Raw genomic sequence first — 20998 nt, 5'->3', positions numbered from 1 at the left:
TACTTATCATGATTTTTTATTCTTTAAATTAGAAAAAATAATAAAATCTCAAAAAAAACAAACTAAGAACACCCAATAAAAAATAAGAATTAATGATTATATTTAATTATCAAAATAAAGTAGTAACATTCTCTCTAAATACCTTAATGTTCAAAGATTTTTAATTACAAAATCTAATTGAAAAAACATTTGTTAGAGGAACTAATATATCCAATCCCCTTGCAAGTTGTATTGTGCTAATCAATTGAATTATGGATTTAGGGGGGCTCACCGGATCTTAACAAAATGCATCTCTTTATTGTTTGTTTTGTATTCCCGCGTCTTTCAAAGTACAAGGAAACCGAACACATAGAGTTGAGAAAATTGATTTCGATCTCTATAACCTCGCTGAATCCGAGATAAAATTGTTCCTTCTGTATCTTGGATGAGCAAAGGAGCAGAACTATACGATGAGCGCTTTTTAGCATTGTAAATAAAATGTGGGGGAAGTGCGTAGGAAGATCATAATGGGGGCGGGCACGCAGAAAAGCTGGAGGGAGGAGGTCGATTCGAAGCTGAAGAGGCTTCACTCGCTTCAATTTGGCGTTGAACGAGCTCTGGAAAAAGGAGATGGCCAAACTGCCCTGGGTTTGGCTTTACGTTTAACTGGCTTCCTGGAATCCCAATGCGAGAACACGAATCCCGCCGACGAAATTTTCATCAACCCAATCCGAAAAGATGCCTTCGCCAAAACTCGTGCAGCTCGCCAAATTCTGGAAGCTGACTCTGACAGGTTTCACTCTATTCCATTTATTTAATCTCGCCATATTTTTAACCTCTTGATGTTTAGATTGAGTGTGTAATGGCTTCTCAGCCCCCAAGGCAAACACAACAGAGTCCCTGAGCACGCTGCATTAATGTGAGGGGGTAAATGCAGTGGTTTCTCAGGGTATTTGAATATTTGAATCCTGAATGTATCACTCTATACTTTTAAACTAAAACCGCATAAAAAAAATAGTGAGCCTGTGCACATGGGGCTTGTAAATTTTCTCTACTCTTGGCGCTCAGAGAATTTGAGAATCGTTTGAATGAAATCGATCTTGTAAGAATTGAAAATCACTTAAATGAAATGCTGTTTTATAATTTTAGAAAAAGGTGGGATAAATATAATATCGGTAAATGGTTGCTACTTTATAGATTCTCGAAAATATGCGGCATCTATTTTCAGGTGAAAATTTTGAATTCATTCGAGGTCTGAACCACAGCCCTAAAAATCTTCATAGAAAAAAGGAAGGTTTTTTTTTTTTTGTCAAAAGATCAAGAATCAAATAGGAAACAATTAGATTTTAAAAATGTGCAAAAATGTAATAAAGAGAAAAACTGCATTTCGATAGCATAGAGAATCTTCAAACCTCTTGGTTGTATGATGCTTCTATTCTACAGTACAATTTTGAATAATGTCCAGGTAGAATCCATACATTCTAAATGAGGTACTTGTACAACATCTATGCTGATATGACAAATTTCAGAAATTCGTGAAAACTTTGCACAAGCATTAAAAGAAAAATATGTAACTGCAAACCATATGCTTAGCTAAATGTCGTGCATCATATTGTTGGGCTGTGCAACTACAAAGATCTTTCTTAATTAAGATCTCACCTTGTGAAACAATCATTTCCCATGTTGAAAGTTTTTCTGTTAAGGAGACTCCATCTGTAGAAGTAGAACCATAAATTTACAAATGTACAGTCAAGTTAGAAGTACAAATACAAACTATAAATTTTACATAGTATTACATCTCACTCGTTGAAATGCTAATTATTAATGGTAAAAATAATTAAAATTAGGCACGAAGATGAAGAACCTAAAAAAGAGCCCTTCAATTCAGGTCATAGTAAGTTGATGGCAAAATTCTTGTATAAAAGATGACAATAAGATCTACGAATTCAAGAACACTAGAAAGGATTTTTACGTATGTATTCTCCTAAAATGAAGTGATTATGGGTTATGTAGAAATTGTATTTGTTTGAAAGGATTTCATATTTTGTGTAGTGATGATCATGGTCAGTTTTATGATCATATGAATAAAAAGAAATAAATCAATTCAACTCTTTATATCTGATTTTCTACAATTATTGCTAATATTTTATAATGTGCCCTGTTGGGACTTCGCTTGAATTATCTTTAAATTCCCAACTAGAGTTGGGATTGTGATCGAGAATGCAAATTTAATTCAGTCTCTTGATTTAGAGCCTGCAATTAGATTAGTTATTAAAGATAAACATATGGTCAAGTTACAAATCATAGTACTCAGATAACATATGTGGGATCTGTTGAGGCTTTATTCAATGAGTCATCCACGTGATGAAGCCTATAGGATATCATACAAGGCGCCTTGAGCCAATCCAACCAGTTTAGGGGAACAAACGTACATCTGCCACTCAACATCCTAGGGGCAGGAAATTTATCTGCCACAGCGGCCTCAATCGGGCATGGAATTATATCTACCACATCAGCCTCCTATTGAAATTGAGTAGACCACTTGGTCACTTGCACTTCTTATATGCCCATATCTTCCCTTCATAACGGAATGGTAGATTGAATGAAGCTTCTAGGGTATTATTTAATCTAGTCTATTATGCTTAAGCAAACTTATAACAAACAATACACACACACACACATATCAAATTGTAGTAAATATAGTATTCTTCAATTATGGCTCAGCCAAGAAATAATGCATTTTATCTCATACCCACTATTTATAGATGTTATCGGCTGCTGGTTAAATTATCTATATCTGATTCTGGAGGCTTTTCAGGATGCATGTGGCTGTATTTCTTTCATGCTATGTTATTTTATTTCTGATTCATCGGATGGTTTTCATTGCTTGGGAGATTCTTCCTTATATATTGTGACAACTCCTTGAAGGGAGGTGACCCTTGGAAAGTAATTGCCCTCTCAACAGGGACTTGTCTCTTCAGATTATCCCTTTCTTTTCATAACCGATATTCTTCCCTTTATCATGTTTTATTACACAAGTCGGCTCCCTCCTTAATTACCTTGCTTTAGGGATATTAATCACTAATTTTATCAATGAACATTTTGAATCACTGGTGCTGCACTGTCTTAATGAATTGTGCCTTGCTCATATTATATCGCTGCCTTTCCTTATCATTAGTTAGTCTTGATAACTTAATCTTATTCTTTTTTTTACTGCGCTGTATTTGATTTACTTTAAATAACAATGCACCCTTCTTGAATTTGCTTGGCCAGAAGCAAGTTCAGATTCAGATGGTTCAAGATCACTTCTCCTACCAAAGTGGTGTCTTCTATATGCGGGCCCTTCAATTTAATCAAGAATTCAGGAATAGTCTTATTCCTTAATTGCTTATCCCTCATATTGAGACTGACTTCAGGTTCCAAGATTAGTTTACCCTCATCATCAAGCAGTGGTAATTCCGCACATGGGGTAACTTGTTGTCCTAGCACTTTCTCGAGTTAGTACATGTGAAAGACATTATAAATACAGCTGCTTTTGGGAACTCCAGTTTGTAAGCTACTTCACATGCTTTCCTTAGGATCTTGTGTGGGCCATAAATTAAGACTTCAGTTTTTCAGCTTCACTTACCTTGATTGAAGGTTCTTTATATTATTGTAGCGATAAGAGTACTAAGTCTCAACTTCAAATGTCTTCCTGGTCCAATTATAGTCAACATAGATCTTTTGTTAATTTTGTGCTTTATCCAAATTATCTTTGAGTGTATTTAGGTTGTCCATACTTTGTTGGAGAAATTTTTGCCCTTGGTACTTGGCTTTCTTGTTATGTCCGACTTTCAAAGGAGGTCGGTTTATGATCATACAATGCTTGAAGGGTCTCATCTTGATTGACATGTGATGAATGGTTTTGTAGCAATATTCACCAAGTTGTAACCACTTTATTTACGCATCCTATTGTTCAATGACACGACATCTCAAGTATCTCAACCTATTAACAATTTCAGTTTGTCAATTCATTTGGGGGTGGTAACATGTACTAGGTGTAAGTTTAGTCCCTACTAATCAAAAGAATTCTTGCCAAAGTAGGCTAAGGAGTCAACTATCTAGGTTTTTACAATGTTCCTTGGAAGACCATGTAATCTGAAGATTTCTTTGAAGAATATTTCCACTATTTGTAGAGTTTGATGCTCAATAGATATTGCCATGAAATGTGCATATTTGGTGAGCCAATCCACTACTACATAGATGCAATCCTTCCCTTGAACTTTACCAACTGTGTTACGAAGTCAACGAAGGTGCTTTCCTAATTTTGATTTGGAATGGGAAGGGTTTTAAAAGTCTTGTTGGGTGGCTTTGTTCCATTTTTTTCTTTGACAATTCGTGCATTCTTGTACATGCTTTTAGGACATCTCTCTTGAGGTCCTTCTACGTGTATTTTCTCGTAATTGTAGGTTTGATAGTACTGTTGGTGGCTTGCTAAAGGATTGTCGTGGCACTCATTAATGATCTTATCTTTTATCAAGCACAAGTATTTTCCTATTCTTATATAGGATCAGCTCTTATTCTACTTTGTACTTTTCATTGGGTAAATTCCCCTCTAGGATACCATTCTCATGCGAGTTTTTGACATATTCTGCAATGATAACATTTTTCCAATTTGTGGCAATGCTTGATATGGTGTTCAATCCGGGTTGTTGTGATTAGGCATATGCTATCACATTATTTGCCCCTTTAAGGTACTCGATGTCAAAATCATAAGCTTGTATCTTGCTTACCCACTTTTGTCGTTTGTTGTTTAGATCATTTTGATGAATGAAGAACCTTAAGCTATTGTGATCTGGTTTGACACAAAACTTCCTTCAAACCAAGTGCTGGTTGAATTTGGTCAAGGCATGCATCATGGCTAACATCTCTTTATTGTAAATGGAAAAATGTTTCTTGGTCTCCTTGAGCTCAGGACTTGGATAAGGAATTCTCCAATTCCTTGCCCAGAAGCATCACACTTTAATTGGAAGGGTAATGGAAATCAAGGATGGCTAATATAGGTTATGAGCTTATCACTTCTTTGATTTTCTCTTAAGCTTCTTGAGTTGTTGTAGTCCACCCAAAGGCTCTCTTTTTTGTTAGGTCGATGAGTGGGGCTGCCACTTAAGAAAATCCTTTTACAAATCATTGCTAGTAATTGCATAGGCTTGCAAAACCTTGTAGTTGTGTCAAGATTTTTGGTTGAGCCCATTCCTTAATGGCTTTAATTTTTTCCTTGTTATATGTTTACTCTTTGTGCATTGATCTTATGGCCGAGGCAAAGTATTTATTCTCGACCAAACATAGTTTATGATGCTTTGGTATGATGTGGTTCTTACTCCAAGATGCTTATAACTTCCTCAATATGTTTGAGATTTTCTTCCCATGTCTTGCTATAAATTAGGATTTTTTGAGGAGGATCAATAGTAGCTTTCTTAGCTGCTTTCAAAATATATGGTTAACACATATTCAAAATGTTGTGGGGGTATTGGTCAAACCAAAAGGTAGGACCAAGAATTTGAAGTGCCCATAGTGACATCTAAAAGCAGTTTTGAGAATGTTTTCCTTTCTCGTTTTGGTTTGATGGTGCCCAAACCACAAATCAATCTTAAATAAGTATTTTGGCTTTTGTAGATAATCTAGTAATATGCCAATTCTTGGGATGGGGTAGTAGTGGCTTTTTATGGTCTTGTTTTTGTAAAGGTCCTATAGTCTTTGCATATTTCATAGTGCCATCTTTTTTCTTACTAGTACTACAAAAGATGCAAAAGGCCTAGAACTAGGTTGAATATGGCCCATATGTAGTACTTCTTTGACGATCTTTTCAATTTCCTCATTGAATTTGGGTGGTAATCACTAGTTTATCCCCTTCCTATAATTCCATTGAGTGTTCAAATCCTCTTTTTGGGTAAGTCCTAGGGGAATATCATGTTTATTCAAGAGGGACCATATATTAATGTGATTTGCCTTGCCTTGGGTAAATGTCTTGTCGATGATGATACATTGTGTGGCCCATTCTCCTTGCCCATGTCTAAAGATCTTTCCCATCCTTTTGGTGAGACCATTTTAGGGAATCTATTAGATAATCCTTGCAAAGCGATCTCTTGTTTGTCATGTTGTAAATAAATGTCCAAATTTAGGAGGTAAAAAATGAAGCGTCCTAAGGAATGTATTGAAGGATTGCTTAATAGCAATATCATATCACCACCTAATGTCACCACATAGAAATCTTCTTTGATGGGGTATTTTTCTAAGGTGATTTGTAGTTGGCGAACTTTTTTGTATATCGAGCCATAGCTCTTGTGACATTAGCAAATGTAAACCCCTTAAAGCTCTCGTGACATTAGCAAATGTAAACCCCTTAAAGCTCTTGGTCTTCAACTTCATTCTTGCCACTAATTCTTATCAATAAAATTGTGGGATGCCTCGCTATCCAAAAGGGTGATAGCTCTATGCCCTTGAGGGTACTTTGATTCTAAATGGACGATGGTTGGATGTTTGAGAGATGGTGGCTCAAGTTCCATTTTCTCTTTCCTTGTCCTTTCTTTTATTGCAATTTCCTTCCCCCCATCTTCCTTTATCAAATAATGCTCCCATATAACATGCTTGACCCTCCTTTTTGCACCTATGTCTTGATTTGCATTTTTCATTGCATTTAAAGCACATATTTGGATGTTCTCACCGTCTTTTACAAATGTGTCTTTTTCCCTTTTTCGTTGCACTTAATGCACAATCCCTATTTTATGTGTCCCCTCCTTTCATGGTAATTTAGGGAGGATTTGTGCCCGTCATCCCTTTTATGGAAGGCTTTGGTAGGAGTATTTGGTGGTTGATTCTTTGCATGGTATTTGTCTTTTGTATGTGTGATGTAGAGTTCCATGGCTTGCTGCACGTTGTGTGGGCAGTCCAGGGAGTCGAGTTGAGCAGACCTAGCTGAGTATTTTATGACTCGGCCTTGGTGATGGAGTATGATATATAATTTCATATGAATAATTATATAAGTATATAATTTTGAGGGTTTTGTCATTTTTCCCAAGTCATTGTTGGGTTGTTGTTGAGTCACGAGTCGAGTTGACCTTGTTGAGTCCGAGTCTGGGAACTCTAGTGTGATGTCTAGCTCTAGTGCCTTTTGGGTTGCATCCTCAGGGGATGTTGGAATAGAGTAACGAGACTCGATGCGAGTCAGGCGAGTCTTTCGAGTGAGCGAGTCGACATACCTTGGCCAGGTCAAAATGACCTGTAACCTTGACTTGACTGGTCATCTTGGGTGACTTGCCTGACCCTCCTGACTCACCCTCCTGACTTGTGGGTCATGATGCATGTGACCTGACTACGGCTGAGTGAATCTGGACACAAAATCAATTAAATTTTGCTTGGTTTTTTCCTAATTTTTTAATGTTTCTTTTCCTTATGTGTTTTTTTCTAATGTTTCTTTTATATTTCTTTTCCTTATAACCCTTATGATGAGGACCCAGAGTGGGTTGACGAGGTAGACAGAGAGGCTGAGGTCGTGGCTATAGCAGCAGAGGAGCAAAGAGTTGCAGTTGATCCTAGTGGCACCTTAGAGTCAAAGGCTATGGCTAATTAGTCATCCTGGACCTACCTTAGACGCCTTACTAGGAGACATATTATAGATTATTTTGAGGATGAGGCTGAGGCTAAGGATGAGGATGGGGACAAGGAGCTATAGCTATAGACTTGTTTTGACTTTTTGTTTAACTTAACATATGTTTGGAACATTTAATGATGATTAGTGTTGTGATGGATTTCATGGATTTGATATACATTTTGATGGATTTTATATATCAATGTTTACTATTTCATTGAACTACAATTTAGTATTTACCTTTGTACTTACCATTTATGTAATTGATGTATGCTTATGTATGTGATCAAATTACCTTCTATTTTATGATGTTATTGTGTCTTTAAGCTTTATTCAATAATGGGTGCATGGAATGTTATTTAAATCCTAAAAAATCTCTAATTTTCAAGGGTTTTGTCGCTTTGCCGAGTCATGGGTGAGTTCGAGCCAGGTCACGAGTTGAGTTACCCTTGCCGAGTCAAGGCTAGGTTTGAGTCTCACTACTTTGTGTCGGATCAAGGAAGCTTAGACGACCACAGATAGAGTCCCTAATCCTTCAACAAATAAGTAAGCAAGTCTACTTTGAGATACTTTGCGGACCATAGCTGAGAGTTTTTGGAATTGAGTAGCATACTCCTCTACAATTCTAGGTTGTCTTGATCAAGTTAGTTTCCTAAAGTACCACTTGGGGCATTTTGGATTAAACCTATGGACGAGGCTTTGGGAGAACTTGTCATAGGAATTGAGTAGCATACTCCTCTACAATTTTAGGTTGTCTTAATCGAGTTAGTTCCCTAAATTACCACTTGAGGTGTCTTGGATCAAAAATATGGATGAGGTTTTGAGCGATCATCATCAAGTCATCAAGTTGCACAAGAAAAGGGCCAAAATGCAGAAATCAATTTGTGAAGTGTTTTGTCCCGTAGGCCATCTTTAGCCTTGTGGACATGTTGATGGCCTTGGTTAATAAGGCCATGATGCCACTAATTGTGGGCCATTACTTCCCAATGGAGTATGACATAACTTACGACATCCTCCTCCATCATGGGATTGTTAGAAATTAGCGTTCACATAGGTTAGGAATTTTATGATGCATAAAATAATTTGGTGATGTAATATTAAGTTGTTAAGAAACAACTTAATATTATTAACAGTCAAATTGTTTTGTTATTTGTTTGAGTTGTTAAAAATTTGAAACAACTCAATCATATTAGGCAGTCGTCTTGTGGGGGTTCCCATAATATAGCATCTGCATATCCTATATATATGAAATGTATTTGATTGAGAAATTTGAAGCAGTACATATTATTTGATTTTAATTATTATTGCTTCGGTAGTGTCTTTCCTTGTTTTTCAATATGGTATCAAAGTAGGATCATATTTTGTGCTCAAGGAGGGAATATTGGCTTTCTAAATGCCCATATCATAGTGCATAATATATGATCTTGGTGATTTGTGGAAGGCCTGTGAAACTTCTTTTTTTCTTGTGTGAATCTTTTGATTTGGCTGTCTCTTCAATGCGAGATCAGCCTTATTTGTGGTGGCCAAATCCAAATTTTGGTTCAGAAAGTTCTTTTGCCAATATCTGCGAGTTTCTATTGGTGGAGCTGCATCTTTTGATTATGATCAATGAATTTGATCATTGTTGGGGCTTGTAATGAGATTCTATGTTGCAAGTCATGCATTTTTTGCAAGTGGCCTCTCTATTTCACTATCATGCATTTATTTTTTCTCGCCTTTTGCTTCAGAACTATATGTATATGTTGTTTGTGAGCAGCGTTTAAGAGAATTTTGATATTACAATTAATTGACAGGTAGCCACGACAATACATGCCCTCATTACATTTATAGCCAAGGAGTCTCCTAAGAGACCACAATCCAATGTTCCTGACAGGTTGAGCTATGTGAGCTTGGAATTAGTTGAGCACATTTTCTGCTAGTACTCTCATTGATGGGCTTACCGCCTCCACTATTCGTTTTCTCAAATTTTCATCGGACGATCAAACTTATTGAGTAGTAGCATAAGCTTCGATTTGTGCAAAGACTGTAGTCCAAAGCAATAGACACCGTCTCGACTTCAAAGATGTGAATTACTTGTAATCTAGAATATGCATCAAAAGGGAATTATATTGTGATGTTTCCATCCTAGAGTTTGATAATAAATAATTTTGTAAATCACAAAAGAAATATTTTCTAAAATAACAGTATAATTAGTTGAATAAAATATTATTAAATAAACGAATAGATTAAATAACAAACAAAGATTTTCATTACTGTAATAATCTTAATATGATTATCTATTATTGAAATAATAGTGGTATTCTATGAATAGATAAACAATAAATAAAATAAATAAATAAACAAATAAATTATAATATAAAATGATTATACAATAAGCAACAAATCACATAAAGTATAGAAACAACGATAATAAACATATAATGAACCAATTCTCTAAGGGCTGTGATTATACAAAATCTGATTTGTTTAAGAAGAGTCACAACCAATAACAAAGGGTACACAGACCATGTATAATGAAAATCAATTTCATTCTCAAAGAAGGAGAATATATATAATATAATTAAGAACGATTACAAAAAGGAATATCTATCATCAGTACTCAGAATGGAATAAAACATTTTTAATTGCTTTCAAGTACCGGTAACAATAAGTAGTATTTTGTAACTTATCTATGCATCAATACTAATTTACAGAATAGGATAACAGAATGCTATTAAGAATAAGGGACCCGTACATGGTCTTGCATACACAGAAATAATAATAAACTCAGAATTATATATATATATATATAAAATATAATAACAATCAAAATGATGTATGTATTATTGTTGATAATTAAGATTATAAATATATACTTAAAACCATTTACTATTTGGCTAAGAAGGTAGATTGAAGTGTTACAAAGGAGGGGCTTGTATAAATCAAAGCAAATGTATCCTATCCCAAGAGAGGGTAGGGGTTAGTGTTCCGTAAGCCTTTGTGATACAAACTTGGACATGTAAACTTCGAGGGAATCATTGTAGGTTTATAGGCAACTTAGATAACACCCACTGCTTCCTTCATTGAGATGAAATTGTAATAAGGTTGAATGTGAGTGTTAAAGATAAATCAATGAAGTCGTAATAAGGTTGGATATGAGTGTTAAAGATAATTTAAATGTAATGAGATAAATAACTACTCGTATCATAAACATGACAATCCGAACCCTAATCAAGAAACATAAGATAAATTTAGTAAAATATTGTTAGGGGACATTACATATATGTGGTTTGTTGTTGGCTTGTGATAGCAACTTTAGATCTATGTAGTTATGTCTTGCATAGATGTCCTAGATTCATCATCATTGGGCTGATGCTGTGGCATAGGAATACTTTATCCTTTGGATTGGAATTGGCATTGCAATATGTAAGTTTTTCTTTTTTGCTTATTAAAAATAGGTAGGTAGTGAGTTGTGAATTGTCATGTCATTAAAAATTTAGTGTAAAAAAAAACCTATTTTAATTGCAACTGGAGTGCATGATTGATGGTACTCGATACTCCTAAAAAGTTCATATCAAGGTGGCAGGGGGAAGGATATATTCCTCATAACTGATGAAATGAGCCTCAAAAGACATTTGCTAAATAGGCAGCAATTTTACTAGAGGATGGAGGCAATCGAGGAAGGAGGATAATCAATGTCCTCTCATTAGTCATCAGCGACCTTGGATAGATGTGTCAGTCCCTATCCTTGGACAAAAGACTTAAGCACAGTGAGCCTAGTTCTACTATTGCTTGATAGGAGTATATCTGTTTGTCCTTACTCTTATCATATAGTATTTATTGAGATTTTATGAGTGGTCATTGAGTATTGAAATTTACTTTCACCCCATGTTCACACTAAGGGGGTGTTAGAAGTTAGTGTTCAAATAGGTTAGGAATATTATGATGTGTAAAATAATTTGGAGAATAAGAAACAACTTAAGATTATTAATAGTCCCATTGTTTGGATATTTATTTGAGTTGTTGAAACAACTCAATAATATTAGGTAGTCATTTTACGGTGGTTCCTATAATATAGGATCTGTATATTCTATATATATGTAATGTATTTGATTGATAAATTGAAGCAACATGTATTATTTGATTTTAATTATCATTGGTTTGGTGGTCTCTGCTGTTTTTCAATAAGCACTAAGTGCAAGGTGCGTGTCCATCTTTTAGACCCATGAATGTGTCATGATTTTCTTTTATCCATCAAAACTAGAAAGGGTTGTTTTATTTGATTGTTTGCTTCAAATCCTTGCTGGGTTGTTTTCTTTTCTTATTGGGAATAGTCCCAAAGGAGCCATTTCTCCTTAACAAGTTTTGAGTATGGCTCCATAATTTCATCAACACTATCGTGGCTGATGTGTTTGCTTCCTCCTCTTTCATGTGTTCCTCCCTTGACAGGAAAGGTCTTTTGACCTAGGGTCTGATGCCCTTGGAGAGATGTGGTTATATTCAGAGTGGTTGGACTAGGCATCCCTTCCACTATTTGGTTGGTTTGAAATTAGTGCTACTGTTTTGAATGGCTTGGAGGACAAGTTGGGTTGTTTTTGGATTTCTCTCATACTATTCTGTAAGGGCTCGAATGATTTGCTCCATGAAGGTCCTTAATTTGTTGCACATTTGTTTGCCCCTGTTGTTGTTGGGTGTACGGTTGTTGGCAAACACAAGTTTTCTACTCTCTTTTTAAATCCGTTTGAACCCTTTGGCTAGATTGCATCAACTACCTTTCACAGGTTGGCGGGGAAAAATTGTAGTGTCCCCATTTTGCGAGCATTGGAGTTTGAGAGATTAGCCTATTATTGTGATCCTCGTAGGCTATTGATCACCTGTACTGCTGAAAAGAAGGTGATTGTCTCTGTGAAATTTGGCTCTGCATTTCTAGATTTGGTGTCACTGCTGTTGGGGTTTTGGTATTTTCAGTTTCACTACAGATTTGGACTGCGAAAACTACAGGTTCCTCATTATAATTTGAAATTGATTATTGTATTAGCATTCCAAGTTAATAGTAGCTACCATTGTTAATTGAAATCTGCAGACTTTTACGGAGCATAGAAAGTGAATGGTAAATTGTTCTTGGTTCATCATTTGTAGAATCATAACTTATCTAGCAGATTGTTACTGGAAATACATAAAGCATTAATTAGTTCAGTCTAGAGGAAATTACATATATATTCAGTAGTACTGGCAGATATTGGAGTATGCTTGCCAAGTGTTTGACAAATTGCCGAACTCTTGAATTTGTTAAGAATTGAAGTTGTTATAGTAATAATCTAGTCAGGGTTATTACAAAGAATGTTATGATATAATTTGTAATGTTCCCAAGTGTTTGACAAATTGCTGAACTCTTGAATTTGTTAAGAATTGAAGTTGTTAAAGTAATAATCTAGTCAGGGTTATTACAAAGAATGCTATGATATAACTTGTAATGTTCCCTGTCAGGACTTTGCTTGAATTATCCGAAAATTCCAAACTAGGGGTGAGATTGTGTTAGAGAATATGAGTTTTACTTAGTCTTTTGATTAAGAACCTGCAATCAGATTAGTTATCAGAGATAAACATGTAATCAAGTTAAACTCATAATAATAAATAACATATGTGGGATTCCTTCAAGGCTTTATTCAATGAGTCATCCACATGATGAAACCCATGGGAGATCATACAAGCCAGCTTGAGCCTATCCGTCAAGTTCAGGTGCATAGACATACATCTGCCATTCAGCCTTGTAAGGGGCACAAAAATCCATCCACATCGGCTTCAATTAGGCACATAAATATATCCACCATGTTGGTCTCCTCTTGAACTTGAAAAGACCTCTCTGCCACTTGATCTCCTGAAATGTCCATATCTCCCCTTCATAACGGAATGGTAGATTGGATGAAGTTTCTAAGGGATCATTTCATCTACTCTTTTATGCATAAGCAGAATTATAACAAGGATAATAGTACACACAAAAATGCAATAGTAATTTAATACCTGTCATTTATGACTCAGCCAAGAAATAATGCGTTTTATTTATGTATTCTTCACTTGAATATATACAAAAATCACTAAGACACAAGCAAATATCATTGCTACATCATCATCCAAAATCTTCTTGGATGCCAGTAGATGACTTGTTGGTGTTGGGACGAGTAATGCAAGCTCCTCTTAACCATAGACTTATATTTTAGTTTCATTATTTGTTTTGTTGCCATGGATTTCATATTCCACGAATTTTGGACGCATTTGACAATATTCATATATCCAAATATGTGATTTTGTTATGCTAAAATTTGCATCGTTAGTTACGTAATGTCGCCTTTTATGAGTGCCCTAGTTTTTCCTCTAGAATCACATATTTAATAGACAAGGAACATAATCTAGTTAGAGATCTAACCTACCCAAATAATCTAAAGCAAGATGGAACCTTGTTAAGATCTTGCAATCATATCAGGCAAAAATACAATACATAATATCAATTGTTATTACAAGGGTTACTGAACAGATATGCACAATCATCTTATTCTAAAATTTGTTATTTGGGTTCACAATCATAATGGCCTTGATTAGAGAACAGGATACTCAGGGATAGGGTGCCAGAAGCAACACTCTCCCCTAGTCCCAATAGCGGATACACCATACCTCTTGATCTTATGCGGCCTTGTACCCGACATTGTTCTTGAGGGGGTGTACCTAGTGAGGGCACTTGTATCTGCTTACCTTGTTCACCATACATGATTGAGATCCCATTGAATCCATTGCAATAATCAACCACTTTGGAGGTTGGTGGGGAAGTCAGAATAGGGTGTCCAAATCCTACTTCCCTTCTAAGCCCTAAGGGCGGGGAACTCCTTGCACCTTTGGCCTCATGGGACTATCTGTCACTACGATGATTTGGTGTGCTTGGAGGAGGACCTGATAACAGTTTCTCCCTTGTTTCCTTTCCCATCCTCATGGTTGATTGCGACAAATTGACAGACATTGGAAATCTAGTCTTTCGACATAGTTGTCAATATTAACTTATTAAGGATTATTCATCGAATACATTGTTACACATCTATTATGACCCACATATTAAACAATACATAACACATACATACTTATGCATACCACAATTGAACAGTAATACTACAACCTGATATAGACAATTATTTCTTTCTATTGAAGATCATATAAGCACATTACAAAATGGAATAGTACTGTCAGATCATGAGTATATCACCCTGCAGTAATCATCCTGAAGGTAATGTAAGAAATACATCCAGTAGCGCAGCTTCCTACAGTCCTATACAAATACACTGAAATCATATTTTGCTGAATGTTAAAGACAAGATCTCAAACAGAAAATTATTACAATTAATATTATTGAAATTGAAGCTCTTCAACTAGAGGGTTGGTATCACATTGTGTCCAGCCTAGTGGCCCATCCATCCATTTGATCTCTTTGCCTTGCTGCGTGTGCTCCATGTAAGGGTGTTATATATATATATATATATATATATATATTCCAACTTGCAGGATGCACACGCTAGTGTGCAATGGATGTGGATGTGCTCTAGTTTGGAAGCACACTGTGGATGCAATCTGTATGTGCATTGGATGCACACTATAGACTATGGACTATGGATGTTAACTTGCGCATCCAAGTGCATCTACAGCCTGTGATGCACACCCTATGTGTATCTAGAGCTCACCTAGGCGCCTCTCCACCTAAGTCACAAAAAGGAGCTTAAAAACCTCATTAAAGAAGTGCTTTTTTGATTAGTTTTTGGTTAAAACCCTAAATGGCCCTTTATGAGACCACTCAACTTAAAAATGTATCATATTGTTTGCTCATTTCTTCTAACTCGTTGTCTCCATTTTGGCATTTCGAAGGGCATGTGGTTTTTTCCAAAGGTAATTGTTCATAGACCTAAAATGACCCTTTATGAGGCCATAAAATGATGTGTGTCATGGAGTTTAATGTGGTTTTGAAGGTTTTAATTTGGTCTCAGTGACGAGGGTTCCTTGGGCACTGTCCCAAGACCCTGCGACGGGCACTCGACCCAGAACCCCACAAGGGGTTGCCCTTGGCCTTGTTGGGGGTGTTACACCCAAACCCTTATTTGATTTTTGAAGTACACTACAACTTTGAGGATAGAATGTGTATTTGATGATGCTATTGTGTCTTCAAGGTTTATTCAATGATTTAATATTTAACTTTGGCATTGATATTGGTCAATGATGAAGTACCATACTATCAAATGATTTAGTTTTATAATTTTGTATATTTGTTTATTTATTTTTGCATATATATATATATATATGCATACAGAGAGAGAGAGAGAGAGAGAGAGAGAGAGAGAGAGAGAGAGAGAGCTTAGTGCGCTCTTCCATGTGCAGTTGTTGCTAACTTATTAACACACTGCTTAGGGTTTATCTTTGCTTGTGTTAGTTGTGTTTTTCTTTTCCATATATATATATTTTCTATTGAGTATAAAGTATAAACAAAATTACAACTTTTGCACCCATACAGTTTTAGGATCCCATACAGTTTTAGGATCACCATTCTCGACAGTAGTTGAGCTACATTGTTGATAACAATTATTCAATTGTATATCGTCATTGATGTTACACAAATGTTATACTCTAATCGAGCACTACTAGTTGGAACCGAGTTTAGAAGACTCCAGTATCAGTCGAGCATAAGTTCAAAAGAAGCAAGTTTAGGAATTCCTGTGTAAATTGAGTTTAGTATAAACCGAGTTAGGTTGGTTACCAAGGAACTCAGTGGTAACCGAGCGACCCAATTTTAGTTGACCTTCGATAGATTAGTTTTATTTATTAGTTGGTTTATGCAACCCGACTTAGTGGATGTTATATGTTTATTTGAAGGGGTATTCAAGCCAACTTGACTTTGGATTTCATATATATGAAAGGTCAATATGTGGATTGAAGAATGAGAAAGTGAAGAAGAAGATAAGATGCAAATAAAGAAGGATATTTGATTTAGAGCAGAGTATCCAAGGAGCTGCAAAGAATATTTTGATTAGGGAGGATCTAGAGGATAAGCCTGAACAGTGATCTAAATCTGCAATTGAGTTGCTTCGTCAATTAGGTTAATCATTGTTACTCTCTAACAATTGTAGCAGTGAAGAAATCTCTTAACAGAGTTGACTTAACAGTTATTTTGTAAATCCTCTAACCAGGTGGCATTTCTAGATTGAAGTGTCTTAAGGCCTCTAACAAGGCCACTCTTAACAGGGTAATTCAAATCCTTTAACAGGGTCACACCTAACAGTGTGTTTTGTAACCTTTAATAGGGTTGGCTTCTAATAAGACTCGTTTCAGAAGAGTGAAAAGTTGTCACTAGTTGCATTGGTGGTTTTCCCAAATTGGGTTTCCACGTTAAATCTTGGTGTCTCATGTGTTCATCTTATTTGCTTATTGCTTTATCTTTCTGCAACTAAGTTACTAAAGGTTAATACACATCATTATCTTAAGATTGTTTTGTTAATTGAGTTACAGTGAATATCTAGTTCTAATTGAGCTGTGAGTTAAAAGGAAGTTTGTATTGACATCTAAGGGATTTGGAATTGCTTTTGTGGTAACTGATTCACCCCTCCCCTCTCAGTTACTCTTATATTTCTAACAATTAGCTCTATCATGTAGTTTATACAAAATTTTACAAAAAGATAGACACCTCGTTTAGTTTTTGTACATAATGACTAAGCTGGAAACTAAGTATAGCATCACTAGATACAACAACAGTTTGGCCTTGAGGCTGACATTAACAACAGTCACCATTGCTGGTGGGAGGATGGTAAGTGGAGCCACAACAGTCGAGGGTCCTCTATTCTCCTTCACGAGATCTCGGGTCCATCTTAGTGCTTGTTCAAATGTAGAGGGGGTTTTTGTATTCTCCTCGGTCATGTACCCAAATGTAATCTCCTCTTTCAGCATTGTAGCAGTGCCCTCATTCAGTAATTCTTTGAATTTCCTTTCATCTATCTTTAGGACAAGTGTAACCTGCATTGAAATGTTATAATATACGAGTCTCCAAAGAGACCTAGTAAGGTTCCTAGCAAGACCGACAAAAATGTTATCGTTTCTATTTTTCCACAAAAGCCATAGTATTTCAACTAAAATCAGAGACCAAAAGGAATTGCAAATATTCTTGGTATTTAATATCTTTCCTAACATAATGTTAAATATAGTGTAATTTTGGTTTTCATGAAATCCAAACATGGCCCAAATTTCTTTAGCAAATATACACTCAAAAAAGATATGAATAATGGTTTTAGGTTTCCTACAGTAGAAGCAAATGTTAATGTCACCCTCAGGTTTAAGGATAGGCAGTTTGTGCAGAAGGAGGCACTACAACAAGCAAAGTTTCTTAGGTTCCACAAGTCTATGTTGCAAATTGTCAAGGATAGTCCCCTAATCTTGATGACTTAGGGAGAGATTCTAAACCGAGTTGAGATGGCTGAGGATGGCATCATTGTCTGTGAGCAAGTTATACACAAGTTTGGCTTTAGTGCAGGGTAAAGGGGTGCTATCACTCCAGGCAAGGGTTGACTGTCAAAAGCAACAACAGAGGGTCTTGGCAGCAACAAGGGTTTACAGGCTCTAGGTAGCAGCAAGGGTTCACAGGCTCTCTTAATTAAGGAATATGTCCTTGTTTGGGTGGAAGGCAGATCAAACTTCGAGTAGAGAGCATCCCAGCTAATAAGGTTCCCATCCTCCAAAATATCATCAAATGTGCTGATGCCCAGACAATCCCATTTTTTTGCAGAGCTTCTGTCCATGTTTTACGTTCCACCAAATAAATTTCTCCTGACAGATTGTAGTATCTTTGTTGATTACTCCATTATTACTAATATGCATTCTGACCATTTCCCAACATCTGCATACTGCTTTGAACACATTGGAACCTTTGGTTCTGACTGCAAAACTGCCTAATAAGAGGTCACTAATGTTTAGTCCTTTCCAGAAGGAGGCCTTAGCTAGGTGACCCCTTGAAATGTTGTTTCTTATTACAATTTTCCATGGCTCTTGCAATCCACTTTGCTGCCAAGGATATACCTTGCATTCTAAGGTCTTTAAGGCCAAGCGCTCCGAAGGATTTATTCATGGCACATCATTGCCATTTGACTGCATGAGGCTTCTCATTACCTTTTCCATTTGACCAGAGGAAGTCCCTAATCAACTTCTAAAAACAGTTAATCTGGTTTTGATTAAACATCCAGGCTGATGCATAATAAATAGTGTACAAGGAGGATTTTTTGGCACACCTGAATTTTACCAGCTAGAGAGAGGTATCTATTATTCCACTTACAAAAATTCTTGTCAAGTTTGCTTTTCACCCAATTCCTTATTTCCCTGAGGTTAGGGCATACAAAAAAGGGATCCCTAAGTACTTGACAATATGATTGGGTCCTCCCCAAGCCAGACCATATTGTTTAAGCCATTCTGGGGGAGACTCTTGCCATCCTAACATTATGGATTTAGGTAGGGATACCTTGCTTCCAGACACTTTGCGGTCTAGTTTCACCATCAAATTTTGAACATTATTTTCTTCCATTATTATATTTATAGCTGTATCATTCGCAAATTGGATGTTGGAGATTTCATCTCCATTGGGGAGGTAGATACCTCTTGCCCTTGGTTAAGCATTATCATCTCTAGGTATATATCCGATTGCATCAGCTGCTATGACAAATAGGGCAGGTGCTAAGGGGCAACCTTGCCTTACGGATTTGGTCTTTGTTACCTAGTTCTCCCCTACCCTTCAAACCAGGCGAATTTTGAACCAGTTCTTGGTCCTAGTCGTAGTTTCCTTTTGGGTTCCTCTTGGGTTTGAACCCAAGCAGGTTGTTTCCTCTAGGTCAAACCTAGGTCAAACCATGACCGAACCAGGGCACACCTAGGTAGACCGAGTGTGGATCAGGTGCAGTTCAATTCGGGACATTCTATAATTTAGTGTAGAAAACAATTATTACAGAATTTGAATAAAGATTTTTAACATTACAAAACAAAATTTTTTGAAGTTCAAATATTTATTAGATCAAATTAAACTAGCCCTCAAGATTTCTTTTAGTGATAAATCATATTTGAAACGTTAAATAACATCTTCAATAGGTGAAGGGAGTTGCAAGCTACTTATATAACATTTTTCAAGTAGAATGTTAATTACAAACAAGCAAGCTCTTTGTACAATGAAAAAGTAATAAGCGTTGGACAACTTGGAAAGCAGGAATGTTATTAGTGCAGTTGATCCCAATAACATTGACAATGTTTGTGAACCAACTAATGCCTTTGATGATGAAGAAGAAGAAGAAGAAGGTGCACATTTAGACAATCCATTAGATGATTGAAACTTAGCATAAAGTTCTAATTGTTGACAGTCTAAAGTTTAAACAATGATACTTGAACTTGATTTTATTTTAATATTTTGTTGTTGATAATAGATATGATGCTAACCTTACAAGTTTATAGTGCTTTTGTTGCTTTTATGATACCATGTAGCATTGTAATCTCTATTCATTTTTCTAGGCTTCATACATATGTATCTCTCTCTCTCTCTCTCTCTCTCTCTCTCTCTCTATCTATATATATATATATAAAATTTTTACCTATTTTTGTGCTAACAAACCCAAACGAACCCACACCCCATTTCAAGATTTTGCCGTACCAATGAACCGGTACTTCGAACCCGAACTTGAAGCGGTATATATATATATATATATTTATAATTTTTACTTGTTTTTGTACTAACGAACCCACACCCGTTTTCAAGATTTTGCATCATTGAATAAGGTTTGCACCATGGAGTAATAGAATTCCGGGAAGCCCAATTGTTTCATCATCATGTTTATAAATCCCCACTCTATTTTGTCACAGGCTTTCTCATTGTCTAATAGTACCACACAAGCCTATTGATTGGATTCTTTTGCCCAGTCCAAAGCTTCCCAACAAGTTATTAAGTTTTCTAGGATGTACCTTCCTTTTACAAATCCACTCTGAGTTTGATTGATGATTTTTGGCAATATCCCGTCCAATCTGGAAGCCAAGATCTTGGCCATGATTTTATAGGAAACATTGAGGAGGGTAATAGGCCTCCAGTTTTTAATCAGACTTCTGTCACTCTCTTTAGGGATTAATTTGTTGACTCTAGCATTGATATTTTCTCCTAGGGAGTTCCTTATAAATGCTTAATTCATATTGTATACCTTGATTGTTCTTTTCCAATCTGTTTACTATCTTGTAAATAAAACTCAATAGGGAGGCCATTACGGCTAGGTGTCTTATCATCACTGACGCTCTGATTAGCTTTGATTATTTCTGCCTCTGAGATTGTTTTGTCTAATTCCAGAACATCTTCTCATTTTAGCTTTTTTGGAATAA

At 36.0% G+C, this 20998-nt stretch overlaps 1 protein-coding gene across 1 annotated transcript in view; it reads left to right on the top strand.

Moving 5' to 3' along the window:
* Positions 1-310: 310 nt before the first annotated feature.
* LOC149567289 (P-loop containing nucleoside triphosphate hydrolases superfamily protein) overlaps positions 311-20998 on the top strand; it is a 151208-nt gene continuing 130520 nt past the window's right edge. Inside the window, exon 1 of the mRNA XM_089820454.1 lies at positions 311-772. Within this exon, the coding sequence (XP_089676580.1) occupies positions 507-772 (266 nt within the window). The 5' untranslated portion in view covers positions 311-506. The remainder of the gene's footprint in view (positions 773-20998) is intronic.

Source organism: Cupressus sempervirens, chromosome 3, assembly GCF_028749045.1.
Source record: "Cupressus sempervirens isolate cs-2001-9-10 chromosome 3, ASM2874904v1, whole genome shotgun sequence".
Taxonomy (NCBI): domain Eukaryota; kingdom Viridiplantae; phylum Streptophyta; class Pinopsida; order Cupressales; family Cupressaceae; genus Cupressus; species Cupressus sempervirens.
This window is presented reverse-complemented; position numbering and strand designations above follow the sequence as displayed.